Source organism: Gobius niger (assembly GCF_951799975.1).
Source record: "Gobius niger genome assembly, chromosome: 13".
NCBI lineage: Eukaryota > Metazoa > Chordata > Actinopteri > Gobiiformes > Gobiidae > Gobius > Gobius niger.
Genome location: NC_136864.1, coordinates 5,145,822 through 5,163,949, shown reverse-complemented (window position 1 = coordinate 5,163,949; position 18,128 = coordinate 5,145,822). Strand labels below are relative to the sequence as shown.

Sequence of the window (18,128 nt, the reverse complement as noted above, 5' to 3'; positions counted from 1 at the left end):
TGGAATACAAAAATATATAAAAAAGCAAATCTTAACCCACAATTAACGATTATCCTGAAAATGTTCCTCAGGAGCATTGATTCCACTCATTCATAGTTTCAAGTAGCTTTAATTTCGCAGCGAAAGGTCCATTTATAAAACATACACCACTTTGTACTCAGTAACATTAGTCATCGTCAGTAAGAATCACAACTTTGCAGCTTTTTGTTGGAGAAATGTCACTTTTTGGTCCAGTTCCCGTGCAGAATCTCACAACAGTAAAACAAAAAGTACTTTAAATATATCGAGTTAAATACAAAAAACAACATGTGCAAAATTTAAAAGTCTAAAAATGCCTCTTTAGTGCTACTTCAAGCCGGTTGGTCCATTTTAATGTCCCTTTTAAGTTACAATACAAAAAAAATCAGCTGTAACAGAAACTAAAACCTTACATAACAATATCAGGTATTATTTTTAAGTTATTAATTTAAGAAATAAAATATGTAAACAGTACAGAGTTAAAAATCTACAAATGAAGCGGGATCGGGATTAAAGACAGTCGGACGTAAGATGAAAAGTTTGTCAAGTAGAAGAGGAAAACGTGGAGTGCGTTTCTATGGCGATTTTGCGTTTCAAAGCAGTGCATTTTGTATTCTGTATATTCTGCCTGTCCCGTGTCCTCAGCAGCAGTGGTTGTGGTACTGCTCGATGCGTCCCACCAAAGTGGACACCAGCTTCTCCAGCTGCACGGCGCGCTGCCTCCCGGTCTCCAGCACCTCCTCGTGGTTCGCCCGCTCCTCCGAGTCGTAATCCATCACGGACTTGTTACTGATGAGCGAGAGCGCGAAGCAGCGCATCCCGGCGTGACGCGCCACGATCACCTCGTGCACCGTGCTCATGCCTGAGGACAGAGGGGGGGTCGGTATGAGGAGCTATGGCAGGGCTTTAACCATTTAGATGGCACCCAAGTATGTGTGGACATGCTGCACATCATTTACCATTTCAAATAGTGTGTTTTACAGTATTAGGGCCCAGTAAGTAATAATGCACAAATTACACATGAGATCCCCACTCTATTTACGAAACCGATACTTCAACAATACTTCACTTTTGATTCTAATATAATAATAATAATAATGGACATATATTCCATAAAAGACTATTTCCTGTAACCTCTTACCACCCGCCTAAACTGAATGCATTCTCTCCTCTGTGGCTATAGGCCAGTCGAGCGTCTCATTTGAAAGCTAAGACTCACAAAACTGATATTTTTCCTCACGCTGATGCCGTCCCTTTTTTTTTCCACTTTTCTCAATCTCTTTTTTTGTTACTTTTTTGTCTCTTTTTTTCTTAGCTTTTTGTTACTTTTATGTCACTTTTAGGTCATTTTTTTCCCTTCAGTTTTTGGTCACTTTTATGTCAGTTTTGGTCACTTTTTGGTCAGTTTTTTGTCAGTTTTTTGTCACTTTTATGTCAGTTTTTGGTCACTTTAATGCCAGTTTTAGGGCAGTTTTTGTCAAGTTTTTCGTCAGTTTTATGTCAGTTTTTGTCAGTGTTTGTCAGTTTTTTGTCAGTTTTATGTCACTTTAATGCCAGTTTTATGGCAGTTTTTGTCACTTTTTGGTCAGTTTTATGTCACTTTAATGCCAGTTTTATGGCAGTTTTATGGCAGTTTTTGTCAGTTTTTGGTCACTTTTAAGTCAGTTTTTGGTCACTTTTATGTCGGTTTTTGGTCAGTTTTTGGTCATTTTTTTTGTCAGTTTTTGGTCACTTTAATGCCAGTTTTAGGGCAGTTTTTGTCAAGTTTTTCGTCAGTTTTATGTCAGTTTTTGTCAGTGTTTGTCAGTTTTTTGTCAGTTTTATGTCACTTTAATGCCAGTTTTATGGCAGTTTTTGTCAAGTTTTTCGTCAGTTTTATGTCAGTTTTTGTCAGTGTTTGTCAGTTTTTTGTCAGTTTTATGTCACTTTAATGCCAGTTTTATGGCAGTTTTTGTCACTTTTTGGTCAGTTTTATGTCACTTTAATGCCAGTTTTATGGCAGTTTTTGTCAGTTTTTGGTCACTTTTAAGTCAGTTTTTGGTCACTTTTATGTCGGTTTTTGGTCAGTTTTTGGTCATTTTTTTTGTCAGTTTTTGGTCACTTTAATGCCAGTTTTAGGGCAGTTTTTGTCAAGTTTTTCGTCAGTTTTATGTCAGTTTTTGTCAGTGTTTGTCAGTTTTTTGTCAGTTTTATGTCACTTTAATGCCAGTTTTATGGCAGTTTTTGTCACTTTTTGGTCAGTTTTATGTCAGTTTTTGTCAGTTTTATGTCTGTTTTATGTCAGTTTTATGTCACTTTTTAGAATTTTTTTTACATTTTACATCCTCGTTATGTTATTTTTGTCGCTATTTTGACGTTTTTTTTCCCCCCAAGAAGCTCTTACATTCGGGTTAAGCCAAACAAGGAAAATGTGATCCGTTCAGGTGGGAGTTAAGGGAGTTTTATTTGAGCTGGAACAACCATGCCATTTTCTTTAGTGCCGTCTCTGGACCAACAGGCATCATAACGTGGTCTCTAAAGTCATTTAAAAAAATAAAAATAAATTATAGCTGTACCTTTCGATTCCAGTAGTATCTAAACCTTTTTTTTCTGAAACCGTACTGGCATCATTTAACAGTATTAGCCGGATGAACATAATCTTAAAAAAAAGTTTATTTGAATCAAGCAGCAAAAAGGTTTTTCCGTATGAAAAGTAAGATAGAACCATACTGTACATAAAGACCTCATGAAAGTCCCAGTTTTTTTTGGAGGTTTATTACGATGATGACAAATATTTGTACTGTATATACATGTATATAATATGAATGTTATAGAGATATATATAGAGAATGTAATTAGGTGTTAGTTATTTGCGTGTTTTATTGTGTTAAAAGTCCGTTCTCACCGACGGCGTCCGCTCCCAGGAGGTGCAGCATGCGGCACTCTGCGATGGTTTCGAAGGACGGCCCCCCGAGCACACAGTACACGCCCTCCTTCAGGAAGTCGCTGAAGCCCAGCTCCGCCCCCACCGCCAGGGCCTGCCGCCGCAGCTCGCGGTCGTACGCGTCGGACATGCACGGGAATCGAACCCCAAACCTGCAACACACAAGAGTCAAGACACGTTTACAGGTGAACTCAAAGGGGCAGCAAACACTTCACCGAGGCGGAAACTTTGAGTGTTTCCTTTTCTAGACACTTCCTTTAAAGCAAGAAATGGTTCGCTCTCTTATTCCTTCTGCAGAGTGTGGAGGTCCAGTGTTTCGCTCAATGACACAACAGCAGTAAGTTGTGCTTGCATTTTTGAGTGGGAGATTCAAATAATGGTGTGTCCAGGGGGGTTACACATATATATGTATGTATTAATAGTAATGTACACAAATATTGGTAGGATTTCAAATGATAAAAGGGATATTTCAGAATTTTTGACATAGGGCCTCATTTCCTAGTTATCCAGAGTGTTGCTGATTTCTGGAGATATTTTTTCTTTTTTTTTAATTAGTCCTTATATTTGAAGAGTTTAGTGGTGCTAGGCTAGTGCTAGGCTGGCGCATGTCTATGGTAGCTAGTAGCCTGCATTAAAAACAGTCTGACCCGCTCCACAGAGCACCTGAGGCAAATCACTTATAACACCAGACTAACCATATAAATGTCTGTGTCGATAGAGTAATTTTAACCATTTTGCATTTAAAATAACTTATATTTGAGCAGCAGCAGCTTCGTGTTAGTATAAGCTACGCAGCGGCGGAGCGATCTGCTAGAAAATAGTCCCTCAAAATGCGATCATTCATGTGACAAATTATTCTATCGACACAGACATTTATATGGTTAGTCAGGTGCACTGTGGAGCGGGTCACACTGTTTTTAATACAGGCTAGCTGATACCATAGAAATGCGCTAGCCTTGCACTAGCCTAGCGCCACGAAACTCTTCAAATATAAGAACTGCATGAATAGCAAAAGAAATATCTCCAGAAATCAGCAACACTCTGGATAACTAGGAAAATGAGGCCCTATGTCAAAAATCCTGAAATATCCCTTTAATAACATTTGAATGTCTTTTAAAGCCTGCCAAGAAACACTGCCTCAAATGTAATTCCTCAGCCATGCCCCTGTTCGAAAACTAAATGGCATCAGTCTCCTGGCAAATCTACTTTTACTGATCTTTTAGCCAAATGGAGTTGGTTGATTTTTATTTCAATCTTCTGTCAAAGTGTTTTATACAGTATGAGGAAGTGTTTTCTTTTTTTCTTTTCAGCATAATTTGGACGCTAGGATCTTGACGATATGTTGAACCTCGTCTCCAGGGATCGGGTCGCTAAGAAACAGGGACCTGATCCCTGTTTCTAAGGGATCAGGTCCACATATTTGTCAATCCTGTGGTTTAAAATCCCTTTCACTGAGAACAAAAGCACCTTTTTGACATTGAAAGATGATACTGTATGTCAGGGGTCGGCATGTTTTCTTGTCGGAGGGACGATTTTCTTTATTGTAAATACACCGAGGGCCGAAGCCGCTGATTATTAGCCCAAAGTAAAGCACAACACTGCAAAAATGACCATCTTAAATGAGATAAATGACTTAAAATTGCTTGAATTAAAGTTCTATGTTGAATTTGAGTCGGTTTGAACTAATCCAAGATACAAATGCTATAGGAACAACGGAACAAGAATAAAACCCACTTGAAATCAGACATAATTGTTTATCACTTGAAATGACACAAAATTGTCTAAATTAAGAGAATAACTACTACTAAAGTTTTATCTCGTCTAAAACCAGAACAAATCTACTCAAAGCTTAGATTTAAACTGTTAATTCAAGTAGATTTATGTCATTTCTTCCTTAAAACGATTATTCTTTTTCCAGTGCACTTCAAAGGCCAGTGTTGTACATAATATATGACCTCATTGGGTGTATTGACAGTATTTCTACCTTTTTTTCTCCCATTTAACTCTAATAATGTTAAAAATACTATCTGATTAGTAATAATGTTCCTCAAAATCATCTTCAGGGCCAGAGGTGCTGTGCTGGAGGGTCGGATTTGGCCCCCGGGCCTGACGTTACCTACCCCTGCTGTATGTAATTCAACAGAGATATGAACAATAAACTCTACTCTCATGGACTTCTTGCTCTCTCCACCTCAGTAATAAATTATAGTCTCTTTGTCTCACTATAAAGTCACGAGAATGGATCCACCGTCGACCTTGAGGTGAAACGCTGAATGAATGTCTTTGTACCAACTCGGCTCCTGCCAAAAACCTGCCACTTCGCAAAGTGTGATCCTCCGCTTCACTGTTCCGGGTTTTGGCCATTGGTGTTAACTATTAACCCCTTAACTCCCACCTGAACCGAGCACATTTTCTCCAGTTTGGCTTTACCCCAGTCCAAAAGGTTCTGGAAAAAAGCTGTGAAAATAGCAACAAAACTGAGACGAAAACAATGATGGAAATGTGACAAAAAAGTGAGAAAACATTGACAAAAAAGTGACGAAAAATTGATGAAAAAGTGGCAAAAATGTCACAAGAAATTGACGAAAAATTGACGAAAAATGGCAAAAATGTGACAAAAAAATGACAAAAAATTGATTAAAAAATTGACGAAAAAATGACAAAAATGTGACAAAAAATGACAAAAATGTGACAAAATGTTGCAAAAAAAATACAAAAATATGATAAAATTTGATAAAAAATTGATAAAAATCTGACAAAAAATGACAAAAATCTGACAAAAAATGACCAAAAAAATGACTAAAATGTGATAAAAAAAACGACAAAAATCTGACAAAAAATGACCAAAAATGTGATAAAAAAATCAACAAAAAATTACAAAAAAAAAAAAGACAAAAAAGTTACAAAAATGATTTGACTACCCAACAAAAAAAGTGATGAAAAAAAAAATTTGATGACGTGAGGAAAAAGATCCTCTCGGTTCAGGCGGGAGTTAAGAGGTTAATCAATCCTGCGGGTAGTGGGATATTTTCTCAGCTTAAAAGCACGCACGACCGCTCAAGCTGCAAAAACAATGGGAACTTCGATTAAACTTTTATTTTCTGTTTAAAGGTAATTTTTCTTGGACCATAACATTCACAGCTTTGTCGTCCTTTGTATCAGTGATATTAGAAGATCTGAAGGTTGAGTTTGCCTTCACTTCAAGTCGAGAAAGTTAAGTTTATCTTCCATGTTTACCTAAAGGCTTGTAACACTTATTATGCACTTCCTGATTCACGGACTGCAGATAAAGCTCTCATTTCTCCGCTCTGTGCTGCACTGACTGCGTTGGGACGGAGCTTTGTGAGGCCTGGGTGGAGCCGACACTAAACAATAGTCTATTGTGGCTGAATGGACTTGAGTTACAGACGAACCAGGTCAGCTGAGGCCGGAGAACATTCCTCGTTGGAAAGCTTTATCACCTTTTTGAGTGACAGTGCAGGATTTTAGAGGCCGTTGTGGTGAATACTGTAGGTCTGAGCTCATTCTACACCTTAGGACATGGCTGGAACAAGCAGGGGGAGGAACATTTTGAACATTTTTAAACTGCGTATTGTCCCTTTAAGGCAGGGGTCTCCAACCTTGTTTGCCAGGCGAGCGACTTTTACACAACACAACGTGCAAAATGCAACTTTGGGAGAGTTTTCGCAGAAGAATTACTTGCCAAGATGGTATTTGAAAGAAAGTGACTTGAATTTAGTCCTTGTGCTTTACTATATTGAACCAACTGTTCACTGATTGTGTTCAGCAAGTTCAAAACAAACTTTTTATCAAGCGTGTAGAGATGTAGAAAGTCTACCTGAAGGCGTTTGGCGAGCTTCTGGTTGGAGATACCTGCTTTAAAGGGACTATACAGAGTTTAAAAATGTTCAAATTAAATATTTTCCTCCCCCTACATGTTCCAGACTTTAAAACAGCTCTGCTTGTCTACAAGTCTTTTCATGGTTTAGCACCAAAGTACATCTCTGACATGTTACAGCCGTATGAACCATCTCGGGCCCTGAGAACCTCAGGGAGGGGCCTCCTGGTGGTTCCCAGAGTCAATAATAAACACGGTGAGGCTGCGTTTCAGTTTCATGCAGCTAAAATCTGGAACAGTCTTCACGAGGATGTGAGACAGGCCTCAACTCTGACAATGTTCAAATCCAGGCTGAAAACAGTTCTTTTTACTGATGCATATGACTGAAAGTATTTTATCTGCACTCTCGCCTTTAACTGTAATTGATTAATTTTATGTTGATGTTTTTATTGATTCTATTTGTTTTCTTGTATTTATGCAACTGTGAAGCACTTTGAATTGCCTTGTGTATGAATTGTGCTCTACAAATAAACTTGCCTTGCCTTGCCTTGCCAGCCATGTCCTAAGGTGTAGAATGAGCCCAGACTGATTCACCACAACTGCCTCTAAAATCCTGCACTGTCACTTTTGGGTCCAAAGTGCCGTCATGCACGAGCTTAATATAGAAGCTGCAGTTACACGTATGACCTGAGGTGGCAGTAGTGAGTATAAAATGGTGAACTTACATCTAGCCCATTTAAGGTCTATCAAGTGCTTCTATACAACTTTTTAAACTATTTATGGGGACTTTCATGAATGTTGAATGAGTCACACTATCCCTTGTTAGCAGAGGGCGCTCACTGAAACTACTTGGCACAGGTTGACCTTCCCAACCTGCACTGAGCACGTTTTTCCTCCAGTTTGGTATTTCCCAGAACTCTCCTTGTCACATTATGTTAATTGTAAATTGTAAATTGTGTATGTGCTGCCTGCCTGGGGACTACAGATGGAAACTAGCATCCCCGCTATAATCTGGCATATTTACAGTGCTCATGTGCAACTGTTCATCAATATGCATTGTCCCTATCAAATAAATAAAAAACAATTAAAGGGCCAAAAAAGCATTAAAAAAACACCAAAGAAGGGTCTAAAAAGGCGTTAGTCTGGCCTATAGGCTGTGAACTCCAGTCAAGAAGCTTTAAGATTTGGGTAAAGCCAAACTAGGGAAAATGTGCTTGGTTATGGCGGGGGTTAAGAGGTTAAAAAAGAGCAAACGTTCCGTATGGTCCTAATAACTTAACTTAGTTTCATATTAGCATGATTCTGTTTGTGATGAAAAAACTATTATCTATTAAAAACTATTGTTATCACTAATATCTGGACTTGTTCTTGCAGTTCTGACGTGAGGCGAGTCTCTGGGACCGACCTGTCCTCGTTGGGTCCACACAGAGGGTTTGCTCCAGCGAAGCCCGGCATGTTGATGTGGTCTTTGATGATCATCACGTCTCCCACTTTGAAGTCCTGGTTCAGACCTCCGGCCGCGTTGGTCATGATCATGGTCTGCACGCCCATCAGCTTGAACACGCGCATCGGCAGAGTGATCTGTGCAGGTGAGGAACAAATATAAGAAAAATCCATACAACTTTTGGGGCAGAGGTGGGAAGAGTAGCATGTTCGGTCAAATTTTCTAAGGGAGAACCCCCTCCCCTGCACCCTCAAGTTGAAACTCTAAAATCGCCTCTGAAGAGTAGCCAAAAATATTTACTCAAGTATAATTTTACTCAAATAGAAGTAAAAATTAGTGGCCCAACAAATTACTCAAGTACGAGTAAAAAAGAGGAGAGGCAGAGTGCTCGCTGGATCCTCGTACTAGGATAGTAAATGCAAAAAATATCAAATAAACTTCCAAATTAGATGCTCTTCAAGCAAACTATAAAGCCAAAGAGGATCGGCTGAGGCACTAGACTTTATTTACAGCATTGCCGACGCGTTTCGACTCAATGAGTCTTTGTTCATCTGATGTACTGGAGGAAGTTTTACGTGAACAATGAGTAACAGTTTGATTGTAAAAGTCTGAATCAAGAGTAAAAGTCTCATCGTTTATTTCACTACTGACAAAAATGATGAGAAACAAAACATGAAACAACGTGAAACTGAATGTGTGAAAATATCATAAAATCAAAAGACAAAATATAAAATAAATCTATTTCACGTGTCAAAATTAAGATTTGTGCAGATACTTAATATTAACCTCTTAACTCCCACCTGAACGGATTCCATTATCTGCAGTTTGGCTTTACTCTAATCAAAAAGATTCTTGGGGAAAAAGCACCAGAAATGTGACAAAAACTCAACCAAAGAGTGACAAAAATGCGACAAAAATGCGACAAAAATGCGACAAAAATGCGACAAAAATGCGACAAAAATGTGACAAAAATGTGACAAAAATTCAACAAAAATGTGACAAAAATTCAACAAAAATGCAAAAAAAATGTGACAAAAATGCAACAAAAATGTGACAAAAATTCAACAAAAATGCAACAAAAATTTAACAAAAATGCAACAAAAATGCAACAAAAATGCAACAAAAATGTGACAAAAATGCAACAAAAATGCAACAAAAATGCGACAAAAATGTGACAAAAATGTGACAAAAATGTGACAAAAATGTGACAAAAATGTGACAAAAATGCAACAAAAATGTGACAAAAATTCAACAAAAATGTGACAAAAATGTGACAAAAATGCAACAAAAATGTGACAAAAATTCAACAAAAATGTGACAAAAATGTGACAAAAATGTGACAAAAATGTGACAAAAATGTGACAAAAATGTGACAAAAAAAACAAACATACAAAAGGTGACACAACACAGCAACAACGCGAGGAAAAAGGTCAGTTTTGTGGGTCTTAGCTTTCAAATGAGGTGCAACACAGCCAAAAGAGGACAGAATGCATTTGGTTTAGGCGGGTGGTAAGAGGTTAATACTACTCAAGTAAAAGTAAAAAGACTGCATGAAAAAGCTACTGGCAAATGAACACTTACTTCACAAAGGGTTAGGGTTCTTAAGTACATGAACTGCGTACTACCCGCCCTTGTTAACTTGGCTTTCAGGCAGCTGAACTCTCCCTCTCCCTCCCTCTGCTGCATATGTATTTCATGTTGCTCTGTTAACTTTTGTTTTGTGCAATGAATCAAGAGAAACTAAATTCCCATTCTCTGCATTCACATGTGGAAATGAATTGAAAGCAAAGGAAAGACATTGATTCCATTGGCATGAAATCTTCTCTAATGACCAATACCATAACAGAACAGCGCCCCCTACTTGTGGATTGAGGCTGATCCATTATAACAGTGTCTGGCCCAACTCTTGCATAACAGAATCCCAACACAGCCCCAAAAGCTGACTGTGTTCAGTTAATAAAGCGTTTTTTCTTGTTGAACTCTTTACCTTCTGAATGGCGTATCCCTCGTAGAGATGGAAGCGTCCCTGCATGCACACGCACGGCTTTCCTTTGAGCATCCCGAAGACCAGGCGTCCCGCGTGACCGTGCACTGGAAACACACACAAACACACGACGAGTGAGTTCAGAGACCGGAGTGAGAGACACAGGCGCCGTTTGTGTGACCGGGGGGAATGTGAGAGCGGCTGCAAAAATCTACACAGTCGCCAAGGACTTCATTCAGAGTAAAGTTTTGATACAAAGCTGTTCTTTCAGGCCTAGATCGACTTATTTCAAAGTAGAACATCTCGGGTTTAGATGAGGTCCTGGCAACTTTTGGAAATCTAAACGTGTGAAGCCTGAAAACGTCTTTGTGATCATGGCTTATCCTTTTAGTGTGAACATTATTCATCGTCAGTCCTCATTTTTCCAGTTGACATGAGCACAGGGCGGCTGAGAACGGCCTCCACCTGACACATAGGCACTGATTTATCTTTTTCCCACTGATGCCCGGTCAAAACAACCAACCCAATGAAAAAAAATCCATTGGTGTCGGACTGCATTGTAGGCACAGAGAGCAGGAAAGAGACATGGCTCTCGTGATTTACTAGTTATATCTATTAACTAATTTCGTGATCAGGGCAAATTCACCTGCCCGACAATTTGGGTTTGGAGGCTGGGGGCGTATTGCACTTTCTACATTTCCTTATAATTGATTTAACAACTGAAGACAACCAGGGTGAAATAGGCTGTTGCTAGACAGAATGGTAACTCTTTGTGTTACGCTACCATTGATACATGGTGCCTGCCAATGGCAACGCAATGGGGGATTTCCATCAGAATTGTTTGTACCTAGGACCCAGAATTTGGTGCTACACCCCTGCCCATGCTTAAAGGAACAGGCCACCATTTCCAATACTGAGATATGTTCTTACCTGAGCTTAGACAAGTCGATATCAATCAATCAATCAATCAAATTTTATTTGTATAGCGCCCAACAACAACCAGAAGGTGCCCAGAGCGCTTTCCAGGATAAAAACAAGAATCACAGTAGACAACAATAAATACAAAAACACATAAAAACAGCAGTCGAGTCGGTGGCTAAGTATCGAAAGCTTTTCTGAAAAGATGTGTCTTCAACTGTGATTTAAAAACACTCAGCTCTGTGATGTTTCGAAGCTGTACCGGAAGTGCGTTCCACAGCAAATGACCGGCCTCCAAACGTTTTGTATTTGAACTTGGGGAACGAGGGAGGTGTGTTCAGAGGAGCGCAGAGTTCTTGCTGGTTCGTAGACCGTTACTAATTCGGCGAGGTAGGCCGGGGCCAGACCATTGATGGCCTTGAACACAAACATCAGGACCTTAAACTCCACCCTAAACGCCATCGGGAGCCAGTGGAGAGAGCGGAGGACTGGGCTGATGTGTGAGCGTCTGGAGGTGTTGGAGAGGAGACGAGCTGCTGCGTTTTGTACCAGTTGAAGTCGATTGAGGAGTGATTGGTTAAGTCCAGTGTAGACGGCGTTACAGTAGTCTATCCTCGAGCTGATGATGGCATGGATGGCCTTTTCAAGGTCAGCTTGGGACAAGAAAGACTTTATCTTACTGAGGAGCCTTAACTGGTAAAAGCTCGCTTTCACAACTGCACCTATCTGCTTGTCAAAGATCATACCGCTGTCAAAAATAACACCCGGATGGCGGGAGCAAACTGAGGTGTAGGAGGACCAAAACTGGGGGAACTGTGAGGTGAGTCCGGGGTGAACAGGATGTACTCAGTCTTTCCTTCATTCAGGTGAAGGAAATTCTGATACACACCTGTCTGGTCTTTGTGCCCCTGGAAGAGCTTGGTCACTTCTAACTTCACCCCCATTTGGAGCCATAGGAATATGCTGGGAGAGGCCAAATGCTAACAACATCTTTGGTCTTTTTGCGTGACTGAGCGCACATATGAAGACCAGACAGTTACGCATCAACTCGTCTAAGCTCAGGTAAGAACATATCTCAGTATGGAAAAATGGTGGCCTGTTCCTTTAAACCTTTGCTTCACGACAAGTGGATAACTACAAAGCTGCACTCGGGGACTTGGGGTGGGCTGTATCGTATCGCATATTGTTATCACGATATCGTTTTTTGATAACGTTGTTATGTTATATATTGCTGCGGACACAATGTCATTTGTGTTGCGCTCAGCTCCATCAGCGCAGCATTAACACTGACTGTGCTGGACGCTGGGGCAGGTGCAGTAGATCATATTTGTTAGTACGGTGCTAAAAAAGAAAGACATGTATTTGCATTAATCTTCCCTGACGGCGTAATGAGGCTGAAATTTTGAAGTTTTTGTCCGTTGTCAATTATATCGTTATCGTGATAGAGATTTTAGGCCATTTTGGACTGTCCTCCCGGGGACCTATTTACACATCTAGACCTAGATTCATGGTCAAGAGTACTTATCTGAAGTATTTTCCATTTTACCAGTCCTGTAACACGTACAAACTAATTATTTCGTTAACCGCAGTCTTTATGGGCTGCTGAATGTAAACACAACCATAATAAACATTTACAGTCCCGCTCAGCCGAGTGCATTGGGACAGTTTACAAACCTGTGCTTTTGGGGAAGTTGGGGATGTCGGCGTATTTGAAGATCTCAGGGTCCTTGATCATTTCGGCCAGACCCCCCAGACCCGACCCGCAGACGATCCCCACCACGGGCCGGACCTGGGTCTGCGCCATCAGCCAGTCCGCGGTCGTCCGGCACAACTCATAACTCACACTGGAGACGAGAGAGAGAGGGAGCGAGGGTTAGGGTTAGACAATAGACAAGATACGTTGGATAAAAGTACAGTATTTGAGCCTGTCCTTTGTCCCGCCTCATTATCCAGCTTGACTAGTCTCAACTTAATCTCTCTGGCTTTGTTGTGTTCCCCATTCATCCGTTTCAGCGCATGTGTCATGTGTGAGTGAATGAATGGAGAGTTGGAGGTGTGGTTTCCCGTTTTGGCGGAAATGTCGCCACAATAAACGCGCGGCACTTCCTGCTGCGTTCGCTGTCGCCTGGGAGAGAGGAGCCCTGCTATAACATGAGTCAGTCGCAGGTGAGCGGATGCACACGGACATGACACATTCCACCGCCTTGTGTAACGTGGGGTTTTACGAATGTTCATCACTACAGCGACGACAATCTGCTCCATTTGGCAACACTGAGTAAAGAAATACCACTGAGGCAAATTCCTATTTACGGTGAACAGCTTTGATGTTTAAAAGGCTTGAAATATACCAAGAAATGTCTTTGAGTTTTGTGTTAAACTTGTGGTATCCCCAAGTTAAAAATTCACAGCACAAGGCAATAAGTACTAAAGCTCAGAGGTGGGTGTAGTAGTAGGTGTCCGTTCTATTTCCTCTCAATTTAAATGGAACCTCAAATTGAGTCACAAATCTAAGAACAACATTGCAGACATAGTGACTCAATTTTCTGTTGCGATGCTATGACATCACACACATAACCCCTCTGAAACATTCCTTTAAAACTCAAGTAGGTGTAAAAAAGTAGAGACCATAGTAGTGCTGTGCCTCTTGCTGTATTTGATCTGGCTTATTATTGAAAGTCATCATTTAGCGCCATCATAAACACAGCGTAAATCTGAGAAAATAGATGGTTTTGATAAAGAACCAAGATCACCAAGGACTTGGAAGCTTTAAAAATCTCAATATTCTGCCAACAGCGCTTGCCACAGGAGTGGGGAGAATGACTTCCATTATGATGCTCGGATTTGGTGTGGATGGATGAATACAGACGTTGCCAAAATGAGAGGGTAATTTGTGAATTCTCATCCAAAAAACACCATACAGCTAGAATATCGGCTGTTAACCCCATCCGAAAGAGGGGCATCAGCACATACTATGCCTTTGTACCACTACCAGCCTCTATATTCAACCACTGGCAACGCAAACAAACCTTAAGTCCCAAACAACAGCCTTTAGTTCAGATGCTGAGGGCGCGCTTTAAATCCCCCATCCCCTGGTCCTACGTGCTCCGTGTCACAGCCACGCGGAGATTTACCACGTGGAGTTCCTATCAGACCGCCCCCCCAAAAGTCACTCCATCCCCATCCATTCAAACCGAGACCACACACACGCACACACACACACATACAGGTCAGTGGGTTTCCAGAAATGACGTCAGGACGCAGGACTTGTTCTGTTGCCAAACGGGGGACTTTCCTCCGCGCGCCGACTCACAGCTTCACGCCATAAAGTCCCCAGTTATTTCATCTGTATTTTCCAGTTAAGTGCATTGAGTCATTTTAAAAGTCTTATTACGCGTAATGACCTTGATTGTAAACTAATTACCTACAGTTTGTGCGCATTACGGAAGCAAAGACGCGCATCATGGATGGACACGAGAAAGAGCAAAAACATAAATGCTAAAACACAACTTTCTTCTAGGATTAGAGCATCCATAGCTGCGTAAAAGCACAAGTGTACGCCCATTGGTGCGTCGCTAAGGCAGAACGCAACATTATATAGGCTTTAGCGGTGTTTCCCACAAACGCGTCAATACGTCCAAACGCGTCATTGTATCTTTTGACACCAAAGCGATAACAATTGAACATTCAACAATAAAGCCATATTTTCGACAAGGATACGAATGTGTCGCTCCTGTACCGTAGTACCGCGCGCTTTCTGCATGGCACTGCCTTTACGCACGGAAATGTACAGCCTTTTAAAACAATCGATCGTCTTTTGCGGAATCGTTTTGATACGACCTTGATTGACGACATGGAATACTGGCTTAAAGGGGAAGATAAAAAGCAAAAGATGTTTTTAACGCAGACACGAGTGATTACATATTCACTAAAGATGCGTCGCTATGTACGAATTGTGGCGTTTATTCTGAACCAAACCGCGCGTAAAAGCGGCACTCACCCGTCCAGGTAGTCTGCCATGTCGTGTTGTAGCGTAACAGCGCAGTCAGGTACGGGATACAGGATGCGCCTCTGGGTTTTCCTGGATGGCGAAGAGGTTTTTTGACGCGGTCGCTCTGCCGGTGCCACATCCCACGCTGCGTCACCGGGCTCGCGCGCTCCCATTGGCCCGTGCGCGGGGGTCGGTTTAGCGCGCGGTGCCTGTGATGCGCTCGGTGTCATGGCAACGCGGGTTTGCGTTCAATGGCGCTCCGGAAAAGGCAGAGATGGATTCGTAGAAGGGTTAAGTGTCCGAGTCTAGCTTACGAAATGGGTAAAAAAAAGAAACAAAGAACGCGGTGTAACGATGAGCAAGCACGGAAAAGTGCGCGTAACTTGACTTGTATAGACCGTTCCAGGAGACGCTATTGTACATGTTTTAATGACGAATCCATTATACCTGGAGATACACAGTGCGAATTTTCCGAGCGGTCCCCAAAGCATTTCAGGCTCTTCATTCATGAGCCGGGGCAGCCCCACGTGGTCGTGTTGCTGCGCGTGCTGATGCAATACTCCCGCACGAAGGCAGAGGAAGCGCTCTGACAAGGGCAGCATGTGGTGATGATTCATGAGTCTGTTATTAAAGTTTATTGAGGAAATTGAAAGGATGTTGTTTTTTTTATAGTCACAGCCGATATTCGGTCAAGTACCTACAAGGCATTCAAGGACAACATATAAAGCCTGTAGAGACGCCTATTTTCCCAGTCCTCTCTTTCATTTTAGGCTGATGCAGATGGGTGCCTGATTCCCTGTATGTCTTTTGAAATATATCTAGTAAAAGTAAAAGTACTACCACGTGTAGGCAAACAGCAACCTTCCACTCTCTTGGTACAGCTGTGTTTTTTCTCTTTTTCTGCGAACTGCATTTGTAGTTTCTGTGCTCCAGACAGGATGCTTTTGTACATCTTTGCTGTGTTTTTGTGGGGTTCTGTGGATTTTTATTTTTTTTTATTTTTTTTTTACTGCAGAGAGGTCCATAATGGTCCTGAAGAAAACAGCTTTTGAAAAGTAAATACACAGCTAGCTAATGAGCTAAAGACATTTGAAATCTACACATTTCTTTCTTTCTCACACTCAAGAGGCACCGAGAGCCCCCACACCTGCAGCACAGTGGAGGTGTTACAAGAGGAGCTACAGGAAACAAATCAGTGTTAATTTCGTCGACTAAAATATTTAGTCTTAATCTTAGTCAAAGTGATATTTTTGCCGACTAAAATTGGACTAAAACTAAATTAAAAGTTTCTCATGAAACTAAAACTATGACTAAAATGTCTAGATATTTTAGTCGACTAAAATAAGACTCAATAAAAATGAAAGGGAGAGACTAAAATCATCCAAACTTCTATTGACAGTCTGAAAGAGCCTCATATCATGTAAATTCTCTGCCAAAGGAGCAGCTCTGAGCTTTGTTCATGTGGAGCAGCTCCATGAAGCAGAGCAACAAGATTAAATATGATTATAATGAATATTATAAATGCAAAATCGACTAAATTAGTCTTAAATTTAGTCGACCAAATTTACTTGCAATTTTAGTCGACTAAAACTAGACTAAAATTGAAGATATTTTTTTGACTAAAACTAGACTAAAATCGAATTACATTTTCGTCAAAAGACTAAGACTAAAACTAAATTAAAATATGTTGTCAAAATTAACACTGAAACAAATAAGGGACTAATGAGGAGAAGATGGTGAAAGACTGTTGTTGGATGGAGGGAGCTGCAGGAGGAGGAAAGACTAGAGGAGCTGACTAGTGCAGGACACCACGCTCTGAAACAGGGACAAACCCAGGAGGCGGAGCATCGTTTCAGAGGATTTCCTATAACATACCTGGACTAAATCATGGTCCAGGTATGTTTTAAAATCATGTGCAAGTGTAAACCATGTCTCTATAGAAGCAAACCTAACTTTCTTGACAGTGGCTAGATGCAAGTTGGCCATTTTATACTCACTACTGCCACCTCAGGTCATACGTGTAACGGCACCTTCTATATTAACCTCTTAACTACCGCCTGAACCGAGAGGATCTTTTTCCTCACGTCATCAGATTTTTTTTTCGCCATCATTTTTTTGTTGGGCATTCAACTCATTTTTGTAACTTTTTTGTCATTTTTTGGTCAAATTTTTATCAAATTTTTGTCATTTTTTTGTCATTTTTTGTCATTTTTTTGTCATTTTTTTGTCAAATTTTTATCACATTTTTGTCATTTTTTGGTCATTTTTTGTCATATTTTTGTCATTTTTTTGTCTAATTTTTATCACATTTTTATCACATTTTTGTCATTTTTTGTCACATTTTTTGTCATTTTTTTTGTCACTTTTGTCATTTTTTGGTGACATTTTTGTGACATTTTCGCCACTTTTTCATCAATTTTTCATCATGTTTTCTCACTTTTTTGTAATTGTAAATTGTAATAATTTTTTTCGTCTCAGTTTTGTTGCTATTTTCACAGCTTTTTTCCAGAAGCTTTTGGACTGGGGTAAAGGTTCAGGTGGGAGTTAAGGGGTTAAGCTTGTGCATGTTTTCAGTGACAGTGCAGGATTATAGAGGCAGTTGTGGTGAACAGGTCTGAGCTCATTCTACACATTAGGACATGGCTGGAACATGTAGGGGGAGGAAAATACATAGTTTTAACATTTTTAAACTCTGTACAGTCCCTTTAAGCATAAATGAAAATATACTTTGAGGCTAGTTGAAATTTGTTAAGTCTAAAAATATAGGTGACTCTGAAGAAGCCCAAGTTGTACGTGTTTTCCCTTTATTTATCCAACCAAACCACAAAATAACCAAAATACTATAGATGCACCTTCCCCAGTGTCAATGAACACACAGTAGAATATTAGTTAAAAAGACGGAGGGATGTTTGGACTCACGCGTTCCCTGAGGTACATTTTTGTGTTGACACTCTATTACAATGCTGAGCCTGTTTGATTGAGCTCACAGCGGCTCGGTTCTTTCTTATGTAACAC

General features: G+C 40.4%; 1 protein-coding gene across 1 annotated transcript; it reads right to left on the bottom strand.

Annotated features, from left to right (window-relative positions):
- Nucleotides 1-659: 659 nt before the first annotated feature.
- LOC306972769 (purine nucleoside phosphorylase-like) lies at nt 660-15,259 on the bottom strand (the record flags this gene model as incomplete). Its single annotated transcript, XM_079569475.1, has 6 exons — nt 15,123-15,259; nt 12,800-12,969; nt 10,211-10,314; nt 8,185-8,360; nt 2,903-3,093; nt 660-880 (listed from the first exon to the last, which is right to left on the bottom strand). The coding sequence occupies exons 1-6, from the start codon at nt 15,140-15,142 to the stop codon at nt 660-662; spliced, it is 882 nt and encodes a 293-aa protein (XP_079425601.1). The 5' UTR covers nt 15,143-15,259.
- Nucleotides 15,260-18,128: the final 2,869 nt, after the last annotated feature.